The 27,730-nt window shown below is 42.1% G+C and overlaps 1 protein-coding gene across 1 annotated transcript in view; it reads left to right on the forward strand.

The window, feature by feature from the left end:
- The window catches only part of Arid5b (AT-rich interaction domain 5B), a 169,947-nt gene that overhangs the window by 67,852 nt on the left and 74,365 nt on the right, over positions 1–27,730 (forward strand). The window contains exon 4 of the mRNA XM_027395063.2: positions 16,192–16,422. Within this exon, the coding sequence (XP_027250864.1) occupies positions 16,192–16,422 (231 nt within the window). The remainder of the gene's footprint in view (positions 1–16,191; positions 16,423–27,730) is intronic.

A 27,730-nucleotide genomic window follows, 5' to 3' on the forward strand; every position in this document is an offset into this window, starting at 1 on the left:
AACAACAGGAAGGCAGGGGAGGGGAGGAGCCAGCAGATGTGAGTCTATGTTTACTTATCTCTCCGAAACAATGTTCACATTAAACCAGCTGTAGATGAATTGTACTAGAACCGCCTTGGAGAAATAGCTGCTGATCTCATAAATTCATGGGACGTCCTGCTTCCAGTGGCCTCTCTTAAAGTCACAGGTATTTTTGGTAGACTCAGTAAGTACCGACTTTTACTTAGCTGGCACCTAAGGAATTAACTGCAAAAAACCAGAATGTGCAACCTCCTGCACCCTCCAAGGTTCTGACCCAGAAGCAGAAGGGGAACCAGGCTGATGACTCCTGACCTCTATTTCCTAAGATCCTTGGATCCCAAATGCTGTCACTCTGCTGAGAAGTTCTGAAGGCATGGGTTAATTAATTCACTAGACCCAAAATAAATGATAAATGGGTGTTTTATTGGGGAATGACTTAACCAGAAAAGTAAAGAACTGCCGCACCATTTTCGCTGCCCTCTGCCCTCAACCCAAGAGCAAAAAGACTTGAGAGAGAGAGAGGGCACACCTCACACTTTCCTCTTTCTGCTTCCATCTGCACCAGAAGCCACACCCAAAGGTGTGTGGCCACTAACACAAATACACTGGCAAAGCTAGATCTTTCTATAGGCAATTCCCATCCCAACAAGCAGCTCCATTCTGAGCCGGCTTGTGTCTTTTCTCCTTGTATCACAGGTTTTCCTGGTTAGAATTGTGAGGAGTAGCTACCTTTGGGGCCTGTGGTATCAGACAGTCCCAGGTTCCAGAGCTTGAACAAGCTGCATGACCTCTCTCAACCTCAGCAAACGTATCCCTCCCCTGGTAGCCACTGTGGTTAAATACACAACCGAGGGCTTAGCACTTGCCTGTCTATAGCGTATGTTCCACAAGAGGCACCTTTTCTGGCAGGACTGTGCTCAATAACTGAACATTCTGGCCAGGCGCCTGGGATTTGATTGTCATTGTGTGTGTAGGTTTGGTGTCAAGCATTGTGATGGCTGCCATGTGAATAAACACCAGGAAGCATGGTTGGTATCTTGCAAACAGAACCATATCTTACCTGGGAAGGTGTGGGAGATCTTAGGAAATGTTTCTGAGCCCGTTGCACTTGGATGCTGTCAGAGATGAAACAGGTTTGTCAAGTTAAAGATCTCAATGCCTGCAATGCACATCCTGTGATCCAGGTCTCTTAACACCTCTCCTTTATCAGATATTTGATGTATGGAGATGCACTAAGCAAAAGCTAGACACCTGACTGGAGTATCGCTGAACTCCATTTTCCTTCTGTCAGATGTCCACAGCAGTAGAGGCTTTGCCCTTCACTAACTGGAATTTCTGAAGGCTTTCACTACCCGTCTTTTTATCGTCTTGTTTAGAACAAATGGTATTTTACACTGTTTTTCTTTTTTGCGGGTTTAGAAATCTCATTTAAATCAATGTATTGAGACACTTTGGACAAAACATAATCATTCTCACTTCCACGCGTGTTGGAGGATGCACTGGAGTGTTGGGGTTATATTCAACTGATTTTCACACTAACTCTCATCCTTGTTGTGTGCTCTGACGTGTCCCAGTGCTCCATATAGGTGGGCTGGTTTTGTGACTGTTGAAGAAATTATAGGGCTGTCATTTGAAAGGATTTCTGAGAGAGGCAGAAACCTTAGACCAAGCCAACCAACCAATTCTGGCCTCAATTCTGAAAAGAACACCCAGGGTCTAGGTAAAGGGTGCTATCATTTTATCTTTAACAGCAAAGATATATTTGTGTGTTAGTTCTCAATTTGAAACAATGGTTTTAAAGAATTAATGGGGACCAGCTTGTTTTCTGTAGGGGAAGAGTATGGTACAGTCATAGTTGCCCATGACACAGTAACTCCAGAGTACCTACAAAAGAATATTCTAACCGGAGATCTCATGCGGGGGACAGGTTAAGGAAAGGTCTCTTCCACTAGTTTGTGACTGAGAGCACTATCCCAAGCACTTTCTTACAGAAAGGTTTGAGGGTCCCGGGTAGCTGCTTAAAGGAGTAGCCTTTGTTTTCCTTAACATACTTGGAAGGTGTGGTAGCTTGAATGGAATTGGCGCTCATATGCTCACAGGAAGTGGTACTATTGGGAGATGTGGCCTTGTTGAAGGAGGTGTGGCCTTGTTAAAGGAAGTATATCACTGTGGGGGCGGGCTTTGAGGTATCTTTGGCATAAGCTTTGCTCAGTGTCACAGACCATTGCCCGTTGCCTTCTGATCAAGATGTAGCCGGCACCATGTCTACCTGCATGCCACCAGCCTCCCCAGCATGATGATAATGAACAGAAACTCTGAACTGTAAGCGAGCCATCCTAATGGAATGTTTTCCTTTATAAGAGTTACTGTGGCCAGGTCTCTTCACAGCAAATAGAAACCCTAACTAGGACAAAGGGCTAAGATTTTTAAAGCATGCTTGCAGTAAGGAAGAACCAGCCGAGGTAATGTGTTGCTTATTCATTTGGAGACCCTCCCATTTAGTGGAAAAAGCAAAGATGGCGTTGAATAATCGGATGTCTCGCAAGGTAAAAGGAGCTTCCTTCCTGGAGACCTAAGACCATTTGCCCAGGTTTCTCCCAATCCTGTTCACATGGGTCCCTCACTGAGTCCCTGGAAGTCCTCAAAGTTTTGAAGTTAGTGACTGGAGCAAGAGAAGGGTGTGTGAAGTGTCCCACTGGGCTTAGGATAAGGAAGGACCTGAAAGATTAACAGTTAATAAATGTGTAAAGAAGATAGTTAATTTTAGGAAAGCTGGGGGCTCCGGACCTTTACTCCATCCATCCCTTCCATTCTTTTCCCAGGTAGACTAAGGAACTTCAGTGTGGGCCTGGGGTTGGGGGTGGCTGGGGAGGAGGAGAGCTGAGTTTTGCTATAGGAGAAGGGAGGCACAACTAGCATTTTATATGGTGTAATATTTGCTGATACTTTGGTGTTTTCAGACTGGTTTCGGAGACTGTTAAAATCATCTTGATTGTGAGGAGTTGCTAAATGGAGCTGTTAAATTGTGCTTTGCAAATAGCATTTAGCCTTGAAGTATCCGTGAGGTCTGGCATCGTAAATGATAACATCTATTATCTAGATGCTCTGTATCCATGTCCCACCTAAGGGGAGAATATTAGACTGGGTTTGAATTTCAGTTGAGGCAAAATATATTAGTATTATCTTTCATCGTTAGAAGAGACCTCCGCTGCTTGCAGGCACCAAGTGTGAAATCTTGCCTTGCTGAGGATGTGGCAAGCCAGAGGCCAGAAGTAAAAATAAGAAAGGAGGATTCAGATTGCTAGCAAAGCAGTTGATATGTCCTAGTGTAATCCTGCATGAACCACACTCATGTTATTAAGTGGCTTATTTTTATACATGTGTTTGTATGTGCATTCATGCGTGTGTGTGTGTGTGTGTGTGTGTGTGCGCGCGCGCGCGTGTGCATGCACACATGCACACGCATGCATGATTCACATGGAGACCAGAGGACATCATCAGATGACATTCTCAGTGATATCTTCACCTTTGAGGCAGAGTCTCTTGTTGGTCTGCAGCTCATCACTTAGGCAGGCTGGCTGGCCAGTGAAGCACCAGGGATCCTCCTGTCTCTGCCTCCCCAGAGCTGGGATTACAAGCATGTGCCGCCACGCCCTCCATTTTTATATGCATTCAAGGAATTAAACTGGGGTCTTCCTGCTAGTAAGGCAAGTGAGGTTAGTGAATGAGCCACCGCCAGCCCCCTGGTGTGTTTTACCTTATAACTATTGCACTGACCACAGCTTCTGAACTTGCAAACTTGAAGATGAAACTAAAAGAAAACGCAAAACAAGACATGGAAGCCAGCATGATGGGTTCAACAAGTGAAGGTCATTGCTGCCAAGCCTGACCCGAGTTCAATCCCACTTGGCAGAAGAGGAGAGGGGATGATTCCCACAAGCTGTCCTCTGACCTCCACGTGTGCACCATGGTACACACCACCCACCCATATGCACATATACATACAACAAAATAATAAATGCAATTAAGTTTTATTTCTGGAGCTGAGGTATAAGTACATCTAAATCCCTGAACTCTGGCTTGAGGCACCTGTGCAGCATCCTGGTTCTTCGGCTGGGGGGGGGGGGTGCGGGGGAGGGGGTCTGTAGCCCTTCTTGGAGCCACCAGTCTCTTTTGGACTTTGCTGTCCTCTTCCCTGCCAGTGTGATATAAGACTGACAGCACCCCGAGTGGGAACTGCCATGTTTGCTGGTGTAGTCTGTAGCCAGAGTCTGGCCCCAAGTTCATGGCCCGAAGGACTGAACCCTAAGGCGTTGTTCTTAGTTACCTATGGGGTCTGTTTGATTTTCCTTCCATGGATCCTCCCCTCCATTGAGGTCTCTATGGCAGTGTGATGGTTGATAAGTCACTTCATGCCAATGCCATTTTCTCCATCGGAAAAATGAGGCTGTTGATGATAACTTCCTGTAGTATATTCTAGAAAAGGAGTGACAGGTTCAGGGAGCCCCTCATCTTGTCTGTTTTCTTAGCATTGGGATTACAAGTGAGCACCACCTTACCTGGTTTTGTTTTTGTTTTTCACTTGAATTTTGGGCCTTGACCTCAGGGCCTTATTCTGGTGACTTTTTTTTTTTTTTTAAATCAACTGAGGGTCTTCCTAGCCCTTTCTCGTGGATTGCTCTTGTTTCCAGGGTGCTATAGATTCAGACACCCCTAAGCCCTAGTTTCCACCCTTTAAACAACCTGTAATCTGGAAGGGAGAGCACACCATGAACAAATAAGTTCAGTCACGTGTTGACAGGGTCACTGCAGTATCTTTGGAATTAAGCTGGCACCAGTGGTCCCAATAACACATTTCTGGAAGTAATAATAGAATCTAGACTGAGCATACGCACAGCCAGCTGGTGAATATTTTAGATTTATGGGTCGTAAGATGTCTGTCACAACTCCTCAACTTTGTAGCTACACAACTGTGTTGATGGAATGCAAAATGAGCGTAGACATGCTAAGCAAATGTGTGTGGCTGTGTTGCAATAAAACTTTATCCATAAAAACAAGCCTGAGGCTGGATTTCGCTCACAGTTTGCCAGCCTTGCAGATGTAAGTCATCTCACTGAAATAACCGAGATATGCCCACAACAATCATCCATAGGAACTGTTGATGTTAACTGCAGTCACCAACTATTAATTTACTGCCTCTTTATGAATAAAGGTGAATAGGTTTGGATATTGGCTATTGGGAGCCAAAAAGACACTGGAAATGAGTATCTGAGAAAGGGCAATGTTATAGCTAATGGGAGTGAATCAGAGACACCTCCCTGTCTGACTTCAACTTGCTTGAGACTAACACTGTGCAGAGGTGAAAGCAGAGACTTATATGTGTCACCAACTCTCAGTGACTTTCTTCCTCAGAGTCTTGAGAGAACACGTTACAGATGCAATGTGTTTTAACATGGCTGTCTTGCCATAGGGTTGAGTGGTGGGCCCATTTTTCAGTAGATTTTACAAGTATCTCCTTTAGATGAGGAACTAATTTTAGTACTGAATACTAGAAAGAAAAGATAGAAAGATACCCGTTCTGACAGGCTGGTGTTTTTCCCAAGTCATGACAGGAAACAGTAGGTGGTTTGTGTATGTGACACCAGGTACACTTGCAGCTAGTCACATAAGAGAGAGGGAATAGCATAGAGCAGAGGGCTCTCGCAGATTTGATAGTGGAAGCTTTGTAAATAGTTAAATAAAGATAAATAACAAACAAATAATATTGTCACATCATTTATAGCAGTGGCTCTTGACCTTCTTGATGCTGTTACCCTTTATTACAGTCCCTCATGTTGTGATGACCTCCCCCAATCATAAAATGTTTTCATTGCTACTTCATAACTGTAGCTTTGCTACTGTTATGAATCATAATGTCTGGTATGTCACCTATATGGGGTCATGACACACAGGTTGAGAACCACTGGTTTATAGGAAGCCAAAGTTAGTAGGAAAAGTCTATCACAATATCAACAGTATTGCTATCTCTTGGCTTTTGGGGGACCTTGGGTATCAGACACCACTTTAGTCACTTTGCCTCCTTGTCCTAGGCTCTTCTCCCAGTGGTGTTCCTGAATCTTGTGTTTTCTTCAGCTCTAAAACCCAAAGGCATATTTGGGACTGTGCCTTGTTCCCAAGACAGCCCTGTTTTTCCTGGGTTCCCCTCCAGGGCCAGGTTATTTCCTCAGATTTGTTCTCTGGGAGACTCTTAAGTTTTTCTGTCCAATATGTTAATCACTAGCCAGTTGCATTATTATTAATCCCTTGAAACTTGAATTGCCTAAACTGAAGGATGCTGTAAGTATAGGATACATACTGAGTTTCAGAAACTTGGTATGGCAAGTGTAAGCTCTAGCACAAATCCTTCTGTCTTAATCTCCTGTTGAAGTAATATTTTAGATATTTTTAACTAAATAAAATAAACATAAATTAACTTCACGTATCTGGTCCTTATCTTTTTAATGTTAATTAAATATTTGACTTACAGGATGAGTAGTGCTATGCTGAAGGACTTTTTTTTTAATGCTGCATAGTCCTTTGCCCAATTTCAAGTGGTCATAAAAAACACTGCTGTACATGTTGAGAACACTAAACACGATAAAGGGTGAAGCGAGACGGTGGTTAACTAAAATTCGAATAGACATTATCTGTGGTGTGATGAGATACACATTTTAAGTTGTAAAATGTACATCGAATAAAGCATAACGGTTCCCAAATAAATCCTGTACCATTTGTATGCCCCAATTTATCCAATTCATGTCAAAAGAAAAGAAAAAAAAGAAAAAAAAAAGAAACAAAAAAACACTGCGGGCTTGCAGAGAGTTCGAGCTACGTTTGCAAGTGATCGGCATCATTAACCTTTACCATTCTGCCTTTTCTGATTTACAACGTCCTAACACCGGCCCACAGCCCTCTAAGCACTGTTACACCTTCTGCTTAAGAGAAACATATACAAGAATTGAAAAATCAGAAGTCTGTGGCTCGAGGGGCCTTGACAGACATAGACAGGAAGCTCTCAGAAGCAGCACTGTGATTTGACTGTATCCTCATTCTAGGAGGATGCTGGATCATTAGGGAGATGAAGAGAGGAATGAAATGGAGCCCAGGATCTGCCTTAGTCCTCTGTGGGTTCCCCTCAGAAACCCTGGTACCCTCCGGGTAGGAATTCACTAGCTCCAACACTGATTTCAGATGAGTCACTGGGGCAAGAAAGAGACCTTTGCCCTCCTTCCTTGTTGTATCACAGGAGCGAGTGATAAGACGAAAGAACAAAACAGTCCTCTCCTTTCCTTAGGGTAGGAGCTCCCAGAAGTCAATGCAGGAATTTGGACACAGAAGTTTGAGGGTGAGATTCAAAACTCTCACGTGGGGACCCCCACACGGGAGGGGGGAACAAAGAGAGAGAGACAAGAAATAACTGACTAAATTCACCAGGCTTTCTCTGAACAGGTCTGCCAGCCACAGACAGCTTTCTTCCCAATCCTTTAGCTCTTTAGGAGGAGCTGTTGATCCAGAGCTGCCATGTGACTGTTTATACGCTGATGGGAGGGTCATATGTTTATCTCAAACTGTCTGTCGGTTAATTGAATTTGTTAAGGCTCCCAAAGGTCTGTAGTAAGGAATCAGGACACTGATTCTGAGCTCCCCCACCCCCGGGGAGGTTTATTTTCTAGTTACTAATTGGAGAGACACATCTTTTTCCTCACACAAAAACAACTGAGAGTATGTCCACATGGAAAATACAACACTCCCCAGCAGTGCCCTTTCTTCATCATGTAAAAATATGCATAATACAAAATCGGCCGTTCTAGCCATCTTAGCTAGAGATGTTAAACACATCTGTGATAGTAAGTTATGATTTCTACTCTGTATCAACAGAGCCTGTTCCTTCCTCCAAAGCTCTGAGCTATTAAGCAATGGCGCTTCACTCTTCCAGTCCCACCTCCAGCTCCACCCACGGCCTGGCAACTTCTACTGCTCTACTCTCTGTCCTGTGAATTAATATGTGGTATCTGCCCTTTGGGTTTATTTCACGTAGCATAAAATTATCAAGGTTTGCCTGTGTTGAGTATTCATCAAGTCCTTCTTTCTATGGCTTGACAATATTCTATCCTCCAGTTGCATCACACGCTGTTTGTCTGTTCTTCTGTTGACGGACACATGGACTGTTCCCACTTTGTGGCTACTGGGAACTGTTGTTATCAACATTGACTTATAAATAACTGTTTTTGCTTTTGGCAAACATGGGTGTGTATGTAGGCATGGGATTACTGCCTGTTTAATAATCCTTTTGAAGACATTTTCAGATTCTTTTCTACCGTGGCTACACTATTTGACATTCTTAGCACTAACGCATGAGGGTCTCAGCTTTTCACAAGCTCACTAACACTTGTTATTTTTGTTGTTGCTTATAGTAACCATCGTAATGAGTGTGAAAGAACTACTCCCTGTGGTTTTTAATCTTGTTCCCTGGAGACTAATAATGATACTGACCATTTTTTTCTTTGTCCCATTTGTATATACTCTGTGATAAGACATCAACTAATTTCCTTCTGCATGTCAAAATAAACAGATTTTTAATATTGATTTTCAGGACTTTTTCATATACTCTGGCTGTGACTCTCTTACACACACGTGTATGTATGTATGTATGTATGTATGTATGTATGATGTATATATAATGTATATATGCATAAAATCTGTAAATGTTTTCTCCCATTCCACATCTCTCTTTTCACCGCGTAATAGCAGTGTGTGCAGTGAACAAAGGTTTAGATTTCACCTAACCTTCCATCTATTTCAGTTGCTCTGCTGACGAAACCATGAGAAACCCTGTGTCATCCAAATGTTTCCGTCTGCATTCTTGTGATAACTTTAGAGCGCCAGCTCTTAAATTTCACTGGTTGGTCCAGTTTAAGTTAACATGTGAATGCAGAGTGAAGTGGGGGTGTCATGGCTTTCTTTGGCTGGGAGTAGATGTCGTTTTCTTACTATCATTCTTGGAGAGGCTGCCTTCCTCATGCAAGGTCCTCTTCTGGCCTCTGCACGTACCTAGACACCGGTGCAAATATACGTACATACAGATATATAAACTAATGAAAATCTCTGTATTAAAAGGTTAACCTATTTGAAGGGGAAGCAACCTGGAGGTAAGACAGACCCCTCAGATCACACCTCACAGGGTCTCCCAGCACAGTCCAACCATGTGATCTCCCTGTACATGTACTTATTGTATAATCTCTGTCTTGTATGACATTTAGATTTGGCTGAGATGAGACATATGTAAATGAGATGCAAAATTCTCCAGATGAAATTCAAAGAGGCTCCTGAATGTGGCTTGTTGTTCAGTGGCCTTTTGGGAGGACCAAGGAGGTGGAGCTGGCTGGCTCCCCAGTGGGTTCATTTGCTACTTTAAGTGATGTCTGCATTTGGTTTGAATTTAGCTTTGTGTTGTTTTCTTTCTTGAGAGATGAAGCAATGTCAAGGGTAAAAGCTGATATTCACACAGCAATACATAATTTTGGGTTTGTGTGTCTGTTTAAGCTATGCCTTTTGATAGAGCTGGCTGAAACCCTTGGTTATGAAGTTAAAATGTTCTTTGTTCCCATTTGTAACCATATACTGATGTATTTCCCCACATGTTCTTTTGCTTCTCTCTCTCTCTCTCTCTCTCTCTAAGTTTTCCAGTCATGTTTTTGTTGCCTACCCTAGGAAGATCTGTTTTTCCATTTATCAAAACAAATGGCAAGCTAGGGACCATTTAAAGTCGTTTTCTTAGTTAATAAAGCCAATCTCCTTGTTCTGTTATGTTAAAAGTACATTATCTTTTTATTGCCATTTCTGTGGGGGCAGGTCTGTTTTCTGTCTTAGCAATCTCAGGCTGCCCCCACTCACTCACTGTGTAGACAATTACAAAATGGCTACGGGCGGGGCAGCTGACTTACAGTACCAGCCATTCTCAAAATAACCACAATAGTGCAGTCCTGATGTGCCATTTACGTCACACTCTGTTTTCATGAAATAGTTTGTGGCCTTTTCATTTCTATTCCTGATAGAATCTTGCTCTCAATCCTTTTAATCGGGCATTTAATTTGTTTTTGTTATTAATATTTTCCACTACATGTCTTGGCCTGCCTCCAGTAAAATAGCTTTGATGGAGGGGGCCATTAAAAACAAAAACAAAAAAAAAACAAAAAAAACACCAAAGATCTTCCTCTTCCTCTCTCAGCCTTGGTTTCACTGCAAATGTGTTTTCTCCTTTGATGCTTCTGAACTACCAGAACTAACTCTGAAACCTTGAGAGGGTTTGGAAATACAGTGGGGGCACTGCACGTCGACACACAGCCACAACGAGGAATTGATAAAGTTGATGAACGACTTTGGAATTTTAAACAGTTCAACCAATTTGGGCTATTTAGTCACATACCCTGCCTGCATTTTTCCTTTTACAAATGTCTTTTCTGTATAATGTCTTGTAATTAGAACAGGAAGTCATTGAGTAACTGTAAGATGAATAAGAGCACTTAACACTGAAAGGAAAATTACCTTCCGAGAAATTATATTCTTTTTCCCCCCCTGCATGTTACAATGTTGGTAATGATAGTAACAGCTGTAGCTACTCTTATCTGTAGATTTTTTTTGTGTGTACTGGTGTTTTCTGAAAATTTTTTTTTTAAAAATCATTTTCAGTAATAATCAGAGATGAATGGACAGAAGATAGGAAATGCCTAATTATGACAAATATTCTGTGTCACAACAGAACAGCAATTAAATGGAAACGGTGTAATTGTCAATAGCATTAAGAGCTGGAAGTCTGCCAGGTACATAAAGTTGAGGCTTGGCTTTCAGTTGGTTGCTAGGAGCAGGCAAAAAGTATAAAGGTTTGAGAAAGGAATGCCTGATGTAGGGAAGTGACAGAAGGCGGCACGGATCCCTGGCCGAGCCCTTCCTATTGACATGATTTTACTTACATTGTTTCAAAAGTAGACAGTCCGTTTTATAACTCTAGCAAATTCATCAGTTGCTTGGGGAGGGGAAGAAGAAAGGAAACTGTGGGTTGTCTGTTAGCGTGAGGGACATTGTGTTTCAAATGCAGCCTCTATGCAGATTTGGAGTCTTTTAAGTGAAAAATCTTTAAATGTTTGTTTCTGTTGGCATCCAGACGCATTTGCCCTAATACGATTAAGAGAACGAAAGGGCGAAATACTTGGCAGAATTTTCAGCTGAGGTAATTAGGGACAGGAAAGAACATGCATATTTTTTCCACCAAGCTCTATAAAGTCCTGGTGTGAAGGGTTTTATGAAGTTTTTTTTTGTTTTTGTTTTTTTCAGGTTTACTGATGTTAGAAGCAGACGATGGTAATTTTCAGTAAACATATAGTGTGATGTTTCCTAAACAGCCCCCCAACCCTGCCAGGAGGATAAAATTATGTTTCTGCAATATTGTGTAAGAGATGCAAGCAACCCCCCCCCCAGAACGGACGTTTTCAGACTCTTGCACATTTGGCTACCATTAACCATTTTAAAAGGAGAGAGAGAGAGAGAGAGAGAGAGAGAGAGAGAGAGAGAGAGAGAGAGAGCATTATGGATATTTGAAAGTCAACACTCCCAGTAATTTATTGTGCTTGCCATTTCACGCATCTCTTTATACAAAGACAATTTGAGCAACTGGCAGAATGAATGCTTGCCCCACCCCCACTCCATCCCCGTCCCTCCCCCACCCCCACCCCACCAACCCCATTCGATGAGAGCCATGGTGTACAGTTACTGTTTGACAAGTCAGGGTGGAGTCTCAGATTATAATTACAGTTTCTCTGTGGAATTCGGTTTTGGACTTTGAAAAAATACATAAATAAGTGAAAAAATTGACACTGAGAGAGGTTAACAAAACGTGTAATTATGATATAAGCACGGGATTAGAGCCATTTCGGTGGAGCATTACAAGCCGTGTACTTTAGGTATTAACTTTTAATAGGCAAAGTTCTCTTTATTGAAGTCAAAACGAGGTTTAGTCATTTGGGTCTCTTATTCCCTTTGAATATTTCACTTAAAAATAAGCATGCTCACATTTTCAGTGGGAAGGGGGAATAAGGAAGAAGGGGTAACATTTTAATAAAATAGCAAAACTGTTGTTTACAATGTCAGTCTTGAGTACAAGCAATTTTTTTTTCTACTGACTGCAGTCAAATAAAAAGTACATATAATCCAAGGAACTAGAATGTTCTAGAAAAATACTCTGTAGGGTTAGTTCCTTCTACTGACTGCAGTCAAATAAAAAGTACATATAATCCAAGGAACTAGAATGTTCTAGAAAAATACTCTGTAGGGTTAGTTCCTTAGTTTCTTTTCTGATGTGGGTGTGGTTGAAAGAAAATCATTGTTCCGGGAACACTTTGTTTGTCTTTTGCTAAACAAATGTGCAATTTATCCATTCTTTGTTCATTCTTAGATTTATCTACCAGAGCTCTTGTGAAACACAGGGAAAGACTGCATACCGTTTTTTGGTGGCCTTGCTTCACATATCAGAGTATTTATGGGTATATGAAAGGAGAAAGGAGGAATGGGTTAGCTGTGGGATTTCAGTAAGGATTCTTGAAGGGACTGTTTGCCTTTATTTCCTTCTCGTTGTATGGTTGCAAAATAAAACATGCCAGCCATTGAAGAGTTTAATATCCTTATGGCGGTGTCAAAAGGAAGCTGATTTAATGTATAGGCTTAGGAAGCAGTTCAGGGATCATAGACCTTAGGATCTGCAAGCCTTGCAAAGTCTCCCTTCCATAACGTTTTATATGCTCTTCATGGCTCTCCATTCCCCTCTGCCTCCTCTCTCCTACCTGGCAGTCTCTATTAACTTCTATAAGGGTCGGAGGTTCTCCTGGGCTTTCTCTGGTTTTATAAATATGAAAAGCAATCCCTCTGGGAATGTCTAATTACAAAACTGGAAATTTGCCCACATCCAAACAATGACAAAATTCTGGTCCAAATGGATGGTTCTGTCCATAAGCAACAGAGTTAGCAGAATTTTTGTCTTGGCTTTGCCAAGGGTTGCCACATTAGACCAGACCCCAGCTGTCTTTGGCCTCTTGGTGTAGAAAGAGTTTAATGAGAGAATGGGGGACAAGAGGATTAGACTGGCAAATAAAAGATACTGGCTTCTTCCATCTCATGGGTAGAAAGCTGTTAGGTGAAAATCACAATAGTTTAAATGTTTACAAGCCCTGGAGTCATACACTTGGAATAATTAACCAAATGGAATTATTAACCAGAGTGAAGTAATTCTAGCACATAGGTAGATGAGGTTATCAGTTCCCTGTGAAAAAGAAGTCCAGGGTTTTACCTGACCAAAGCTTACTATTCACCCTAATACTATAAATCAGTTACTATTAATAACTTGCATTTTGTCATAATGCAAAGTTAGTCAAACAAGAGTTTAGAGAGTAAAGGGTTGGGTTACAGCCTCTTCCAACACTGCCAATGTCATGGAGATCCCTGTCTATTCACTTGGGTGGCAACTTCAGTTTTGTCACCCAAATATGGGGGAATATTCACAAATTGTAATGTTTATAGGGGCTTCATGTGGAACAAAAGTTTCATTATTTCAAGATTTTTCTAAATTGTAATATTTTTCCCTCGGTACTGGAAATAGCATTAGAGCTCTGTCTGAAACTGAACACATCAACTGTGTCTGGTCCTTTGTGGTTTTGGTGAAGGTCTTGTGTGTTACCTTGTTTTAATTTGGTGTCTTCTGTGATACCTCCTGACAATTACAAAAAAGTAACAGAGGCAGAACTTAATCCTGGATATCTTTTCAAGCACTAGTAGGTTGGAGAAGAGAAATAAGAATAAACACATGTATCTGACTGTGTATATATATATATATGTGTGTGTGTGTGTGTGTGAACATATATATGTACACATATATATGTAGATGACTATACATATTAATATATATGTATGTATGTTATGTATGTTGTATGTTGGTATCATATAATGCTAATATAACAACATATATCATACACAATGTGCTATATTATAAGATAGTATGGTGTACATGAATAATATACATTTTAAATACATAGCATATATTATATATAAATCATAAATACATATGTAGCATGTAAATATAAATCTTTTAAGTGATACCTATAATACAACTGTGCTTTAAATACATGCATTTTAAAACCCAAACTAAGTAACTCACTGTAAGTCTATGTGTAAAAAAAAAAAATCAGACTTGGAATTACTCTCTTGGAAGTGTAGAGCTCAAGAATTAAGCTGAGTGTTTGTTAAAAATATAAATCCCTATGTTCCCATCTTAGAGAATCTGAGTAAGTCATTTTGGGTGGTACCCTGAGTCCAACCATTTTGAACTTAGTATGTTAGTCTACTGTAGGAATCTCACCTTGCTGTCATGGCCCACCTGTCTGTGCCTCAGGACTGGTTTTCATTGGTAGACTCCTCTCAGTGTAAACACACTACCTTCTAAGTGTGCCAGCTGCTGAAGTGGCTGTCCACAAACCAGTCAGGAGTCTAACAAGTGTAAACTGTTTGAAAACATCATGCTAGAAGCAGCTGAGCATCTCCATTCATGGAGAAGGCTCCAGCCTGAAGAGCTAAGTGATTGTAATTAGAGCTACATCTGTGAGTTAGTCTCCACTCTGCAAAGGTCCCATGCACACCTTACATTGGTCCTGGTTATGTTCTCTCATTACACTCTATCCCAATTCATCTCCCACTGGTTACCAGATGGCCACAATAAAGTCAGTATCCTTAACAACTGTTTCACACAGTTCTCTGAAGTTCAGTCAGGCTTCCAAATAGTGGGTGTTTTCCCGTTGGACATGCAGATGACAAATCTGGGAACTGCTGACTGGCATGCTGAGTGTGTGGGTCACGGAACCCAAGTTCGATTTGGTGTGGTTGCAGGCAACAGACTACCAAAGGGAGTACTTGCCATTTCTCAAGCTTAAGATGAACAAAGGATTTGTCTGTGTTGAACCTGGATTTTGCAATTGTTCACAAAACATAATGATTTAGCACCGGGCATCATGATCATTTAAGAGGAAGATTCATGATGTTTTTTGAAATGTTCTGAGCTAAGATAGTCCTGGTGGTCCTGTCCCTTGAGGATGTTAGGGGGCCTTTCAGCATGATTCTCTGGGGTGTACCGGGTTACCAGGCGGATTTGAAAAACATTAAAAGATGGGGGTTATGACTGTTGGGGGAGGTGTAGAAGATGGTGGTATCAGTCAAGTTGGGGCAAGTCGTGCTGTCATTATAAATGATCCCCTGGATTGTGTCATTACAAACAACGTAAGCATCATATCTGCTGTGTTTGCTTCTATTTTGGATCAACCAGGGGCTCTCCTCCATGCTGTTTTAACTCCAAGTCCCAGACTGGCAGAGGAGCTGTTGTCTGAGCATCACAGATGGCTAGAACAAAGATAAAGAGACACTGTGGTCCGTGCCACACTGGCTCTAAGGCAGCCACTACTTCCATCATCTTTCATTGGCCAAAAGCAAGTCGGGGCCTCCTGGACTCCCAAGGGTGGAAAGTACAGCATTTTTCCAGGCCCATAAAGAGAACACAGAATATTTGTTGAGCCCTAAAGAATGTGGCAATACTCTTTAGATCTATGGATAATTTTCTAGGGTCCTACTAAGAGTGCATATGCATGAAGACAAACACACATACACACACACACACACACACACACACACACACACACACACACACACACAATGTGTAGTCAATCTAAACCAAGCAATAATTGTAAAGAAACTCATCAAAGTTTCCCTATCATGGTGACACCAATGGTTAAAAAATAATACATTGAAATCTCTGGAAGGAGTTGTTTGTTTGTTTGATTGCCCTCAAATAACTCAAGCATTACTTAATTAATATGTATGTCCATGGAGCCACAAAGTGGTTATACTCAGAGGTGGCCTCAGGCTTTGAGGGTAGGGAGTTGGGTTGGGAAGGGGGAATATGGAAGTTTCTGGCATTGCCAGACCATGGTGAAGATGAGGGCTTTGCTGAAGAAGACAAAAGTGACCATGGAAATTAAGTCATGACTGTGAAAGTTCTCTTGGTGGGATGAGGATAATGAACGTGTTTTCTTTTCTGTCTAGGGGAAGATGAGGAAGAAACCAATGTGATTGTTCTCAGCTACCCTCAGTACTGTCGGTACCGGTCCATGCTTAAACGGATCCAGGATAAGCCATCTTCTATCCTCACGGACCAGTTTGCATTAGCCCTGGGGGGCATCGCAATGGTCAGCAGAAACCCCCAGATCCTGTACTGTCGGGACACCTTTGATCACCCGACTCTCATAGAAAACGAGAGTATATGCGATGAATTTGGTGAGTGTTTGTGTTTTCCTCTACTTGATACTTGTTCCTGTGAGTAGCCATTTTTCAGTTCACGGGGTAAGCGGTGCTGGGAAGTGGGACTTGCCTTCACCACTTAACTCCACCCAGTCCCCTTATAATCGCAGCACAAGGTGTCCTCACGGTCCTGGTAGCCACTGTTTACTACAGGTGAAAGATGATTATCTTGTGTTCCTTGTTCAATATATAATTGGAAGGTGCTTGGTGAACCTTGAAGGTGGACTTTGAGATTGAAGGCTTTCATGTTCTCCCTTAGAAGGCTTTGGTTATTTAGCTATCCGTTTTTAAATGTTCTAATTTTATAAGGTACTGTATGAGTGCATAGATTATAGCTATTCAATACTATAAGGTAGACAGAAATGAAAGATTGATAGATGGAATGTTAGATACATACATACATACATACATACATACATACATACATACATACATACACACACACACAAATTGTAGATGTGCCCTGTCCTTTGAATTTTCATACATATGCTGAACCCTGGGCTAGCTGACCAGTCACATGTCTTCTCAGCAAAGGGGCTCCAGACACCATATCCCACCTTTGGAAACCTTACCATGTGCACTGTCAGTGAAAGCAAGCTAACACACTGTCATCTTATTTCTTGCTGTCTACAACCATTTGTTGGAGAAATGGCATCATATCCTTGGTTCTCCAGTGACTGGGTGTTCCTATGCATATGGAGGTATGGACACCTCCACTTGACTTGGAATCACCTTCATAGATGGTATGATGGGTACCCTGATCAATTCATCAAGAGGACCAAGGAGGAAAAGAGGTTGAGACCTGGCCTTGAAAGTACAGACATTGACTTTCTTCAAGCTGGTGCCCTCTCTGATCCTGTTGGCTTACATTGTCCCCAGGGATACCTCATTTGCAGACTATTCAAATCCAAATTGTCCCAATTAGCTCTAAGATACCTCTACATGGTTTTGTGAGTCTACTGTGGCCTCTCTAATTTGGCAGTGTGTGCCTGTGGGAGCTCTTAGGCCACTACAAAGGACTTTGTAAGTAGATGTGTGAACCGAAGAGGATCTAAGATGAAGGGATGGAATCTGATGGTCCAAGGAGGCACAAAAAGGAGATAGGGGAAGGGGGACAGCAAGGTCTAAGCTCATTGGAGTCCAAAGGCAGTAACAACTATGTGAGGAGAGCAGTTGTGTGCAGGTCACATGGTGGGTGTGTTCATTTGTGGGTGTGTGCATGCCAGTTAGATTTTCCTTTTACACAGAAGTACATATTGTCATATTCTTAATAGTCAAATAGCCTTTTCAATAAAGCAGAACAATGTACCCAATACAATTATTAAATACCCTTTCTTTCAGATGAACATTTACAGATCTGCCTTTTTCATTATTTGAGAAAAAAAAATTCACCCACATTCCTTGCTCCCAAGTCCTGTGTCCTACTAGCTGACCAAAGGGTCTCTAAATTCCTAACCCTGAATAGAGCTGAGAGAATGTTTTCCCCTCCTTAGAAGTATTCAAAGTTAGTCTTTAATAATGTAATATAATGAAAGTAATGTTTTAACCTTTTTGGCTAATTTAGGGATTATTAGTCATTGAGTTTCAAAGCCGTTCTGTCTAGAGTTGGAAAATAGACGTTCCTGGCCAATGATGATCAGTGGTTGCTGGAGCATTACGAAAGGAATTTTAAATGTTCTTGCAAACATGAGCATCTCCATGTGAATGTGCCCCTGAACTTTCTTTTGGCATACCTCTTACTAATTCCATCTTTCTTCTCCAGCCTCTGAAAGTAGAAAATTACTTTTGGAATAAAGGTTCTTGAAGAGCTTCTAGAAGGGGAGTTCAATGATGAGAACATCGACAGTTGCCAATTGCTAGTTTGAGCCTCATAGGGTTTACTCTTTTGACGGTAGTTCATGCTAACACATAAGCCATGCAGCCTATCTTGACTCCTTTGGAGCACTTTCACCCATATGTGTGCCCCACCTCCTTAGGTACACATCTAAATTTCCCAACAACTACTTTTTAAACGCCCCCCCCACCAAACTGGTAATATGTGAAACTGACGTGAGTTAAAGTATTTGTTAAAAACATGGTATCGGGTTTCTCCAACCAACTAGCAGTTGGTAGAACATAAATTTAATTAGTGACTAGCATTAAGCAAATGTTCCTAATAGTGAGGCCTGTCTGATGACTGAAGCGCTTCTGTCAGATAACCCAGAGTACCAGGGGGCCCACATATGAGCTTTCTATGCAGCATATATTCTGTGGCATACATTCGGTGACTTCAGTAATTGGTCAAATATAATTTCAGTAACAGTATGCCTAGGCTATAAAAATCAGATTTTATTAGCCATATCACCAGGTGGATGAATTGTGGAGCTGATGGCAAAGACTTTACAGCATTGAACAACTACATTATTGATACAAGGAATTCCAAATAGCCATAAAATCCCTTCTTGTTTCTTCTCCAAAGGAGAGCAACTGATTTTCCATGACTGATGATATTTGCCATATTAGTTGATACATTGCTTTCTCCTATTACATGAGTGACAGAAGGGGCACCACACACACACACACACACACACACAAAAAAAAAAAAAAAAAAAAAAAAAAAAACAATAGAAAGAAAATCTGGTCCTTCTTTGTTTTGAGGATTAAGAGTATAAATAGGGAAGACAGGATTAACACACCTGGAAGCTTAATTGTGTTACAAGAAAATTAATGATCGCTGGCACCTAAAGCAATGGGGTAGAAACTTAGCAGTGGTTGGGGGATAGGAGTGGATGCCTGAGACAGTAGTAAGGATGAGACGTCAAGGAAATCCTTTTGATAGCGTCAGAACTCAGTCTGCTTGTTTTTCTATGTGTGTGGGTGCATGCTTGTATGTAGGCGTGTACATGCATGTGGGTGCATAGAGAAGCCAGCAGACAATCTCGGGTGTCATTTCTGAAATGCCCACCACCTTTTTGTTTGAGACAGGGGCTCTCATTGGTATGGAACATTCCCCAGTAGCTTAGGCAAGCTGGGAGGTAAGCTCCAGGGTTTGTCCTGTCTCTACTTCCCCAGGACCAGGCTTACAAGCATCCTCCACTGTGTTGGATGCATCACAAGTATGATGCACATATACCAACTGAGCCATCTTCCTAGCCTTTCCTTGGTGTGCTTTTAAAAGGTGGAGGTCTGTGTTTTAGAAACCTGTTAGAAAAAAAAAAAGTAGATTGTTGACAATTCAATCCCCAAGTCTCTATTGGCCGGGGTCTACCATTGCTCTCTCTTATGTTCACAGTCAGCCTTATGGTGGGTTGTAAGAAGACCTGAATATGTGAGCAGGTAGGCAGACTTGGAAGAAGCCAGCCAGTGGCTTTGAAACAGGAATGAGCTCTTTTGGACAGAGAAGAGCCCATATTTTCTCTGGGGTCCACCAACACAGCTACTTCCATAACCAAAATACATGTCTAAAGTGAATCTTCTCTTTGTGACACAGCCTTCCCCACTGCCAAGCAGCATTGCCCCCCTCCCCCTGCTATCCGAATGTTGTCCACTGACTAACAGCTTTAATTGAACAATAAAAGTAAGCCTTTTAAATCTACAACCGGTCCCTATAAATAAATTCTCTGTGGAATTTTATGAAGCCGCTTAATGAAAAGTTTGATTAGAAACTATTAAAGAAAAATAAAATAGATGAAATTTCATCATTTAATCCAACATTACAGTAGTGTCATTTTGATTTTTATTTACATTGAGATATTCAGAATCGAATAAATATATCCTGGTTTTAATTAACTATCCTCCTTACTTGGGAAGGTTATTTTAGGCTTGAAGGGTTTTGATAACATGCCATCTGCTTTCTTCACTGTATTATGCAAGTCCCTTCCTTGCTTACAGTGCTGTGTAATGTCTAAACCTATGACTTGAGCATAAATGGAATCATATTAATGGCGAGTGATTGAAGAGCTTCAGCCCCCACATTCTGCCCATATTCCTCTATCTTGTCACTCACACTGCTCTGCTGGCAATCTGCTTTCTTAGCACAAGATAATTGACTGTTTAAAAAAAAAAAAAAAAAAAAAAAAAACCTAACACATTGGACTCCCCATTGAAGCATTATGAAAATTCATTGTATGGCACATGCAATTAGGAAATGAGATTTTAATAACAAGGATGGACGCGTGACATGATTTTGTTTTCTTCGTTGAAATCTTGGCCACAAGCATGGTTCCTGCTCCTACTGTCCACTGTAGCAATCTCCCAAGCCGGACATTTTCCCAACAGCTCTGCTTCCTTCTCTTACCTGGTTATGTAATGATTCCTGTTTTGCAAAATGTACTCTGGCGTTTATATGATGTGTTCTAGAAAGGAAAACCATGCAGGCAAAGGTTTTGTCTGTTCCTTGCAGTTAGAACCGTAAAAAAAATTACACCACTTTGTAATTCGAAGTGTTTACAGTAATATCATGCCAATTGGTTTCACATGTGTGAAGTGTTGACAAACTAAATTCAAACAGAGGCACACAGAGTGCAACAGAGGAATGGAGAACTTCAAGATACCAGCTCCCATCAGAAAAGTGCAAAGGTAGAGCCATTTGCCATTTCCGTAAACACTAAATCTTTTGAAGTAGGGTAGGATTAGACGTCTTTAGATGTGGTTCAGTGTGTGTGTGTGTGTGTGTGTGTGTGTGTCTGAATTTCATAGACATAGGAAGCAGAAGTCATGATTTTTTTTCCAGCAGTTGGGGTGTTTGTATGTTTGTTGACAAGAGTCCAGGGCAGAGTGGAGCATGACTTTGGTCCACCACATACAAAGCAAAGAGATGAGATGGGCTGTCATCCGGTATTTGGTCCTTGCGTAGACACCACACACTCTGGTCTGCAGGGAGAAGAACTTGGCTGTTTCTATACTAAGACACACATTCCACTGAGGATAGGGTGTGGAAAAGGACTGCAAAATCTAGTCAAAAAGAGTGCTAAACTCCCAGGCAAAGAGATAAAGTGCAAATCCAGGCCCAACCATCTGATTCTCTAAGGCAAATGCCATGAGGCACCTTTCTTGTTCCATCTGTAAATCAGGCAATCACAGACATCTTGTCAGGTTCAGAGTAAGCCAATCTCCTCTCTCTCTCTCTCTCTCTCTCTCTCACACACACACACACACACACACACACACACACCAGGAAAGAAGGGGTCATTGAGAACTGTAGACAAATACGTTGGTATGAGGTAAGAGTGTTGGAATGAGTGAAGATGAGTACACGGCTGTATTCTGTTCCACTGTGTGTGCCTCTGTTGGATTTGGTTTGTCAACACTTCACACATGTGAAATCAACATGTTTCTCTTGGAGTCTTAGGTCTTAGTGTGTATTCATAGGAAACCATGGTGTTTGTTGAGTCCTAAGGGAATCCCTGTCCACACATCATAGTATGTTTTAAACTCTTCTCAGTCTGCATTGAACTTTGCCCTCTCCCATTTCCTGTTAGTTGAAATGATGACATTATAGACAAAAGAAGTAAAAGCAAAGGGAAAAGTCAGAACAGGAGAAAGGATGAAACCTTGAGTTTTTATGAAAGGAAATTAAAAACATACGAAATCATTAATAAAGCATAAAGGAGAGCTGTTTGCTGCCTCTTCCCCTGGAAACATCACGTGCCTTGCTGGAAATGAAGGGAAGGGAGTTGTATCAAGGATCATGGAAATTTGTGAGTAAACTCTGCTTGTTTTTTCCTTACCAAAGTGGCTTTCATGGTCACAGTGGATTCTGATGATCAAATGTCTTTGCCCCTGGCGCCTGTCCATATTTGGGATTTCATTGTCTGTGGTGGTCACCAATCTCCCAAAGGAAAATGAAGCAGTTATTGGTCGTTTATTGAAAGTGAGTAGGAAAAGAGCTGGGCTTCATACATGTCGCTGTTTGTGCAGAAGACCTTGGCCTGCAGAAATCTCACTGTGCCCCCACCCCCCACCCCGGGAGCTTCCCAGAGTCTGCTTATCCCTAGTGTAGAGTCTAAGCAAGTCGCCCTGGCACCTGATGCTGTCAGGCTAGAAAAAAAGGAATGTTTAGGTTCTGATATAACAAATCGAGTCAAAGAGTCAAAAACACATAGTCTGTAGATAGCGTTGCATGAGATGTGGGCGGTCCACATACAATTAACATATGGCTTCTGCCTCTTGGGCTGTGAGTAGAGGAGGGGCTTCAGGGCAGATCACCTTGTTCAGAGGCACTGGGAGCCTGGATCTCAGCTTGCTTAGGGGTTTAGGGAAAGAAATTGCATGTTGCTACTATGAATTAATTTAGAGACATGATCTAAGGAATGTTGAGGACTAGTGCATTTCTTTCTTTTCTTTTCTTTTTTCTTTCTTTCTTTCTTTCTTTTTTTTTTTTTTTTTTTTTTTTTTTTTGCTTTTGGGAGAAATTGAAAGGATGTTTTAAAATAACTTGGATGCCGTTTTAGCTGAGGGGATTCCCTGAGTTTCTAACCACTGTTGGACGTTTGGGTGTGATACCTTTGCCTTTACCCCAGAAGGAAGAGACCATGTCTGTGTTGACTAACCCTTGACCTAGCATTCCATCCAGAAAGTAACTGATTCACCTCTACAAGACCAAGATCCATATATTCCCCACTATAACCAGATTTTTTTTTAATTAAAAAGACATAACTGTTTAGGATGCAGATCAGTTGGTAGAATACTTGACTAGCATTTATGAAACTCAGGGGTTTAGTCTCTGGTGCCACCTAGTCTGGGAGTGGTGATGCATGTCTCTAATTCTAGCACTTGGAAGGTAGAGACCTGAGGATTAGGAGTTCAAGATCATCCTTGGCTATGTAGTATTTTGAAGCCAGCTTGGGATACAGGATACCTTGTTAATTATACACACACACACACACAAATACACACACACACACACACACACACACACACCATGAAAGAACCAGCCATTGAGAAACGTAATAGACAATATCTTGATAAAAAGTAAGGGTGTTAGAATGAGATTCAGTATCTTTGCTCTTTTTTAAATTCTTCTTATGGGGGCTGGTGAGATGGCTCAGTGGTTAAGAGTACTGGCTGCTTTTGCAGAGGATTCAGGTTCAGTTCCCAGCACCCACATGGCAGCATATCTGTTCCAGGGGACCCAATGCCCTTTTCATGGCCTCCATGGCATACATGTGGTGCACCTACACACATGCAGGCAAAACATACATACACATAAAATAAAAAAGTTAAATATTCACTTTTTAAATTTTATTTTACTTTTAATCATGTGTCTAGTTTGTGTCTATGTGTGGGTACATGCACTGCATGCAGGTGTTCTCAGGTCTCTCTCTGATGTGGGAACTGAATTCAGGTCCTCTGAAACATGCTCGAAATCACTTCCCCACTCCATCCCTAATAAATAAATCTTAAAACAAACAAACAGCAACAACAAAAACCTTTCTGATACCTGGAGATGCTCTCTGATGCACTTCCTTGTATCCTGCCAGGGGAAATTGATTTTAAGTCCTTGTCTTGTAGCTGGACTATTTAGAGACCCTCACATGATAGTTTCAGTGAGTGACATACAGCAGGATCCCATCCATCTATTCAGTGTCTACTCTACACCTCTTGTTGTCACCATTATTTATTTATTTTTTTGCCAAGCCATTCTGGTTCTGGCGAACAATCCAAACAGAATTTCCCTGGATCTCAAATTGTTCACCTTGTAGTGCATGCACAAGAGAATGACAAGACATAAGATAGTTATGGACCACACCTCGAAGGAGTAGGCCTCCCTAGACTGCTGTGAAGATGAACAAGTGTTACCAAACTCCCCATTGTTATTAGAAGCTTTTACCTCTTACGTCACCCAATACAACCACAGCTACACACTAGAGTCACAATGAAAACACCCACAAAATTGCTTTACAGCTGTGGCAACTACTTGGGCAGATGAGGTATGAGTTGGTACTAAAAGTCATTCAACATCTGTTGTAGCCAGAAATACTTGCTCGGCTGTCCCTTTGGAATGTTTTCCCCCAGGCATCGTGGATCTCCTCCTCATGATCATTCAGACCTCTGTCCTACTGTCTCCTCCCCTGAGAGACAGTATCTGGCCATCCCTCTTTCACAAGTCCAGCTTAGTCCCATCATCCAACATGTTATTATCTTCCCACAACTCATCATTATCTGAAATTAACTCCTGCGATTGTTTATTTATGGGTTTACTGTCTTCCCACTCCCCACACACGCTACTGTAAGCTCTTGGTCATGTAAACAGCACGTTTTTCTGCCTTGTTCACAACTGTGTGCTCAGGGACCGGGAGAGTAGTTGCATACCATAGGCATGTAATAAACCCGGGTGAAATAAGGGAATGGATATCCATGCTCTTTGGCCACTGCTCTTCCCCATGCTATGACTAAAGATATCAGTGTATAGCAAGCCATGTCGAACAGCCAGCAAGTGGGTGGACTGGGATCTGAACCTAGATTGTGTGACTCCAAGCCTGTAGTGTGATCTTTCCCCTTCACTTGACTACTTAGAAAGAGTGTGTCAACTGGGAACAGATAGCTGACCACCGTCTTCCTAGACGAAGGCCTTCCAGTTGTGTCCACGGGCTTTGAGTGAAGAGATTGATGTATGCGGGAATAGTTAGAAAAGGAATGATCCAGAAGCATTTAATGCAATGAAAAGCACTGGTTTGGAATCATAAAGCCTTGATGCCAGCTGCCACCCTTCCCTCTCTGTGACCCCTCTGTCCCTGCTCAGCCCATGCTGTCCTCTGGTCTTGGCAACACATCACCCAGTGTTTTCCTCACAACTGAGGCCCTCACAACTCCCTTCTCACTTGAGAAGCAGCTGTGTGCGGGCCCTTTAAGAGCTGGAGCAGTTTTGAAGTTTAGAGTCTGAAGGAGAGTAAGAGCCCCATGTTCTCCTGGACTGGAGACCCAGGCAGCTAGGCTAACAGGACTTGCTCCATACACCTCTCAGTCATTTTCTGATTAGAACGCCTTGGCTTTCCCAACTTGGCACCCTCCTTTAATGAAAAAATCATAGGCCTAATTTCACGTAGTGAAATGTGTGCAAGCTTTCTGCTTCTATCACTTCTTTATTCCTGTAGTACATAAATCATTCCCCCCTTTTAAAATTAAATTTAGCTTGCCATGATTTGGTAATGGGTTTTTCGAAGGAGGCAGAGTCATCAAGCTCTTGGCACAGGGGGCCATATGGGCTTGCCTATTCGGGGAATCTTCTCATAGGTGACTGGCATGGGCCTCAACTCCCTCATTTAGGCTTTGTACCCCCTTTAGAAGGTGCATAGACACGTCCTCCCTAACAGCCTCTTCTCCTCTTCTCTGATGACCTTTGTTGCTGTCCAGTGGTCATCTTGGAGGACTGAAGAACAGATGATGTGTAGACAAAGACCAGGACACTCTCATGGTCCTGGGTGTTCATCCATTCGCTCTCTGAGCACCAACTGTGTTCAAAGCAGAACTCTGGGCATTTTGAGGCTATCAGTTAAGATATAGAGCAATGGCCCACTGCAAATACCACTTAGTGATTCTCTTAGCAGATTCACGCCTCAGAGGGGCTGAGCAATTCTTACAGGGTCATAGACCCAGTACACTACTGAAGTAGTTTTGTTGGCCATTCCCACCTAGCACGCAGACTCGGGCCTGAGCACCCTTAAAGCACACATTCCTGCACAGGCCTTCTGGTCCTCAGCACACAAACACAAGTGTGTGCATCACAAAGGCCTGTTGGCACACTTTGGTTATATAACAGGAGGAGCTAAAAGTCTCTTACTTTGAGTGCCAAAGGAGATGACATGAGCAAGGCTTGGAAGTGGTAATTTTGGATGGGGGTAGCAGCCCCTGCAGGACATTCTGCTGGGGAAATAAAAGAGATTATGTCAGGGTTAGCAGATGCCTGAAAGAGGACCCTGGTGCTGGTGAAGCCTCCCAGGGAGGTAGATCTCTAGCAGGATCTTGAAGGATTCATGGAGGAAACCATTGTGAGGGAAGACCTGGAAAAGGCTCTAGACTTGTAGTGCTTCCTCTACTGCTTTTAGCTTTCCATTGCAACTAAGAGCAGCTCCCACAAGCAAACTTGTCCTGCTAGATGTCATCTTCCCCAGAAGAAGCATGTGCCCCTCGTTCCTCCTCTCGGAGACCCCACAGTGGTTAAGGGCTCACAGAGGCCTGACTTGCTTCTTATTAGATTGGATCCTTCCTAAGATCCCTAAGGAGGGGGGAGAAGGGAGAATGCTGGGTTAATTAAAGGCCCTCTTGGTGTACTGGCTCTTCAAAGGGCTGATTCCAGGCTGGAAAAATGACTTCAGAGTAATCGTTTTTTAACATCGTACTCTGTGTCCCTGCCTTGTTACTCAACACTCACCCAGTCTTTTCTTTTTTAAAATTTTAATGTGCACCCGTGTGTGCATGTGTGCAGATGCACTTCTGTGTCTCTGCCTACGTCAGTGTGAGCCAGAGTGAGTGTGGAGGCTCACGTGTGTGCACATGCTTGTAGAGGCCAGAGGTGGACCTCAGTTGCTGTTCCTCAGGAGCTACAAAGCTTATTTCTAGAGACAGGACTTCTTCCTGGGTCATAAGCCTCTCAGATTAGGCTAGGCTGGTTGACTAGTGAACCCTATGGATCCATCCGTCTCTACCTCCCTGGCTCCAGGATTATAAATGCATGTCATTATCCCTGGATTCATACTTGAGTGCTGAGGATCAAACAGTGTTTTCCAACACCCTCTCCTTGTTGTTAAAAATAAGACACTAAGTACTCATTTGTGGGAAGGCATACACATGCCACTGCCCAAAGTGCCAAGGTCCCAGGACAACTGAAAGAACCCTTCCTCTCCTTGTACCATGGAGGTTCTGGAATCAAATTGAGGTTGGTAGCAAGTGCCTTTACCCACTCCCAGAACCATCTCCTTGGAACTCCCTGTAAATATTTGGACTGTTATTAAAATTATTACCCTTATGTGTAGTTTTCACTGGATTCTAAGGTCCTTCTTGGGGTAAGATTCAAGCCATTTTGTATTTGTAACAATGTGTTTGTTGAAATGATGGAGAAAGCACTATTGAAGTCCAGAAGGTTTTAGCCTGCCATCATACTTACCTTGTTTCTTAGATAAGTCAAATGTTTATTGCCCACCCCCCTTTCAACTTCTGCTCATGGTAGACTGAATTCTCAAGGGAAAGTGTTAGCTCAAAGACAACAGGCTTTTTTCCCTCAACATTTATTTACTTTTTCCAAGGCCAGAAGTGTTCTTCAGAAGTTGATCAAAGTCTTTCACTGAGGATCTTTCATTTGCAAGGA

The sequence above is a fragment of the Cricetulus griseus genome, assembly GCF_003668045.3.
Source record: "Cricetulus griseus strain 17A/GY chromosome 1 unlocalized genomic scaffold, alternate assembly CriGri-PICRH-1.0 chr1_0, whole genome shotgun sequence".
Taxonomy (NCBI): Eukaryota; Metazoa; Chordata; class Mammalia; order Rodentia; family Cricetidae; genus Cricetulus; species Cricetulus griseus.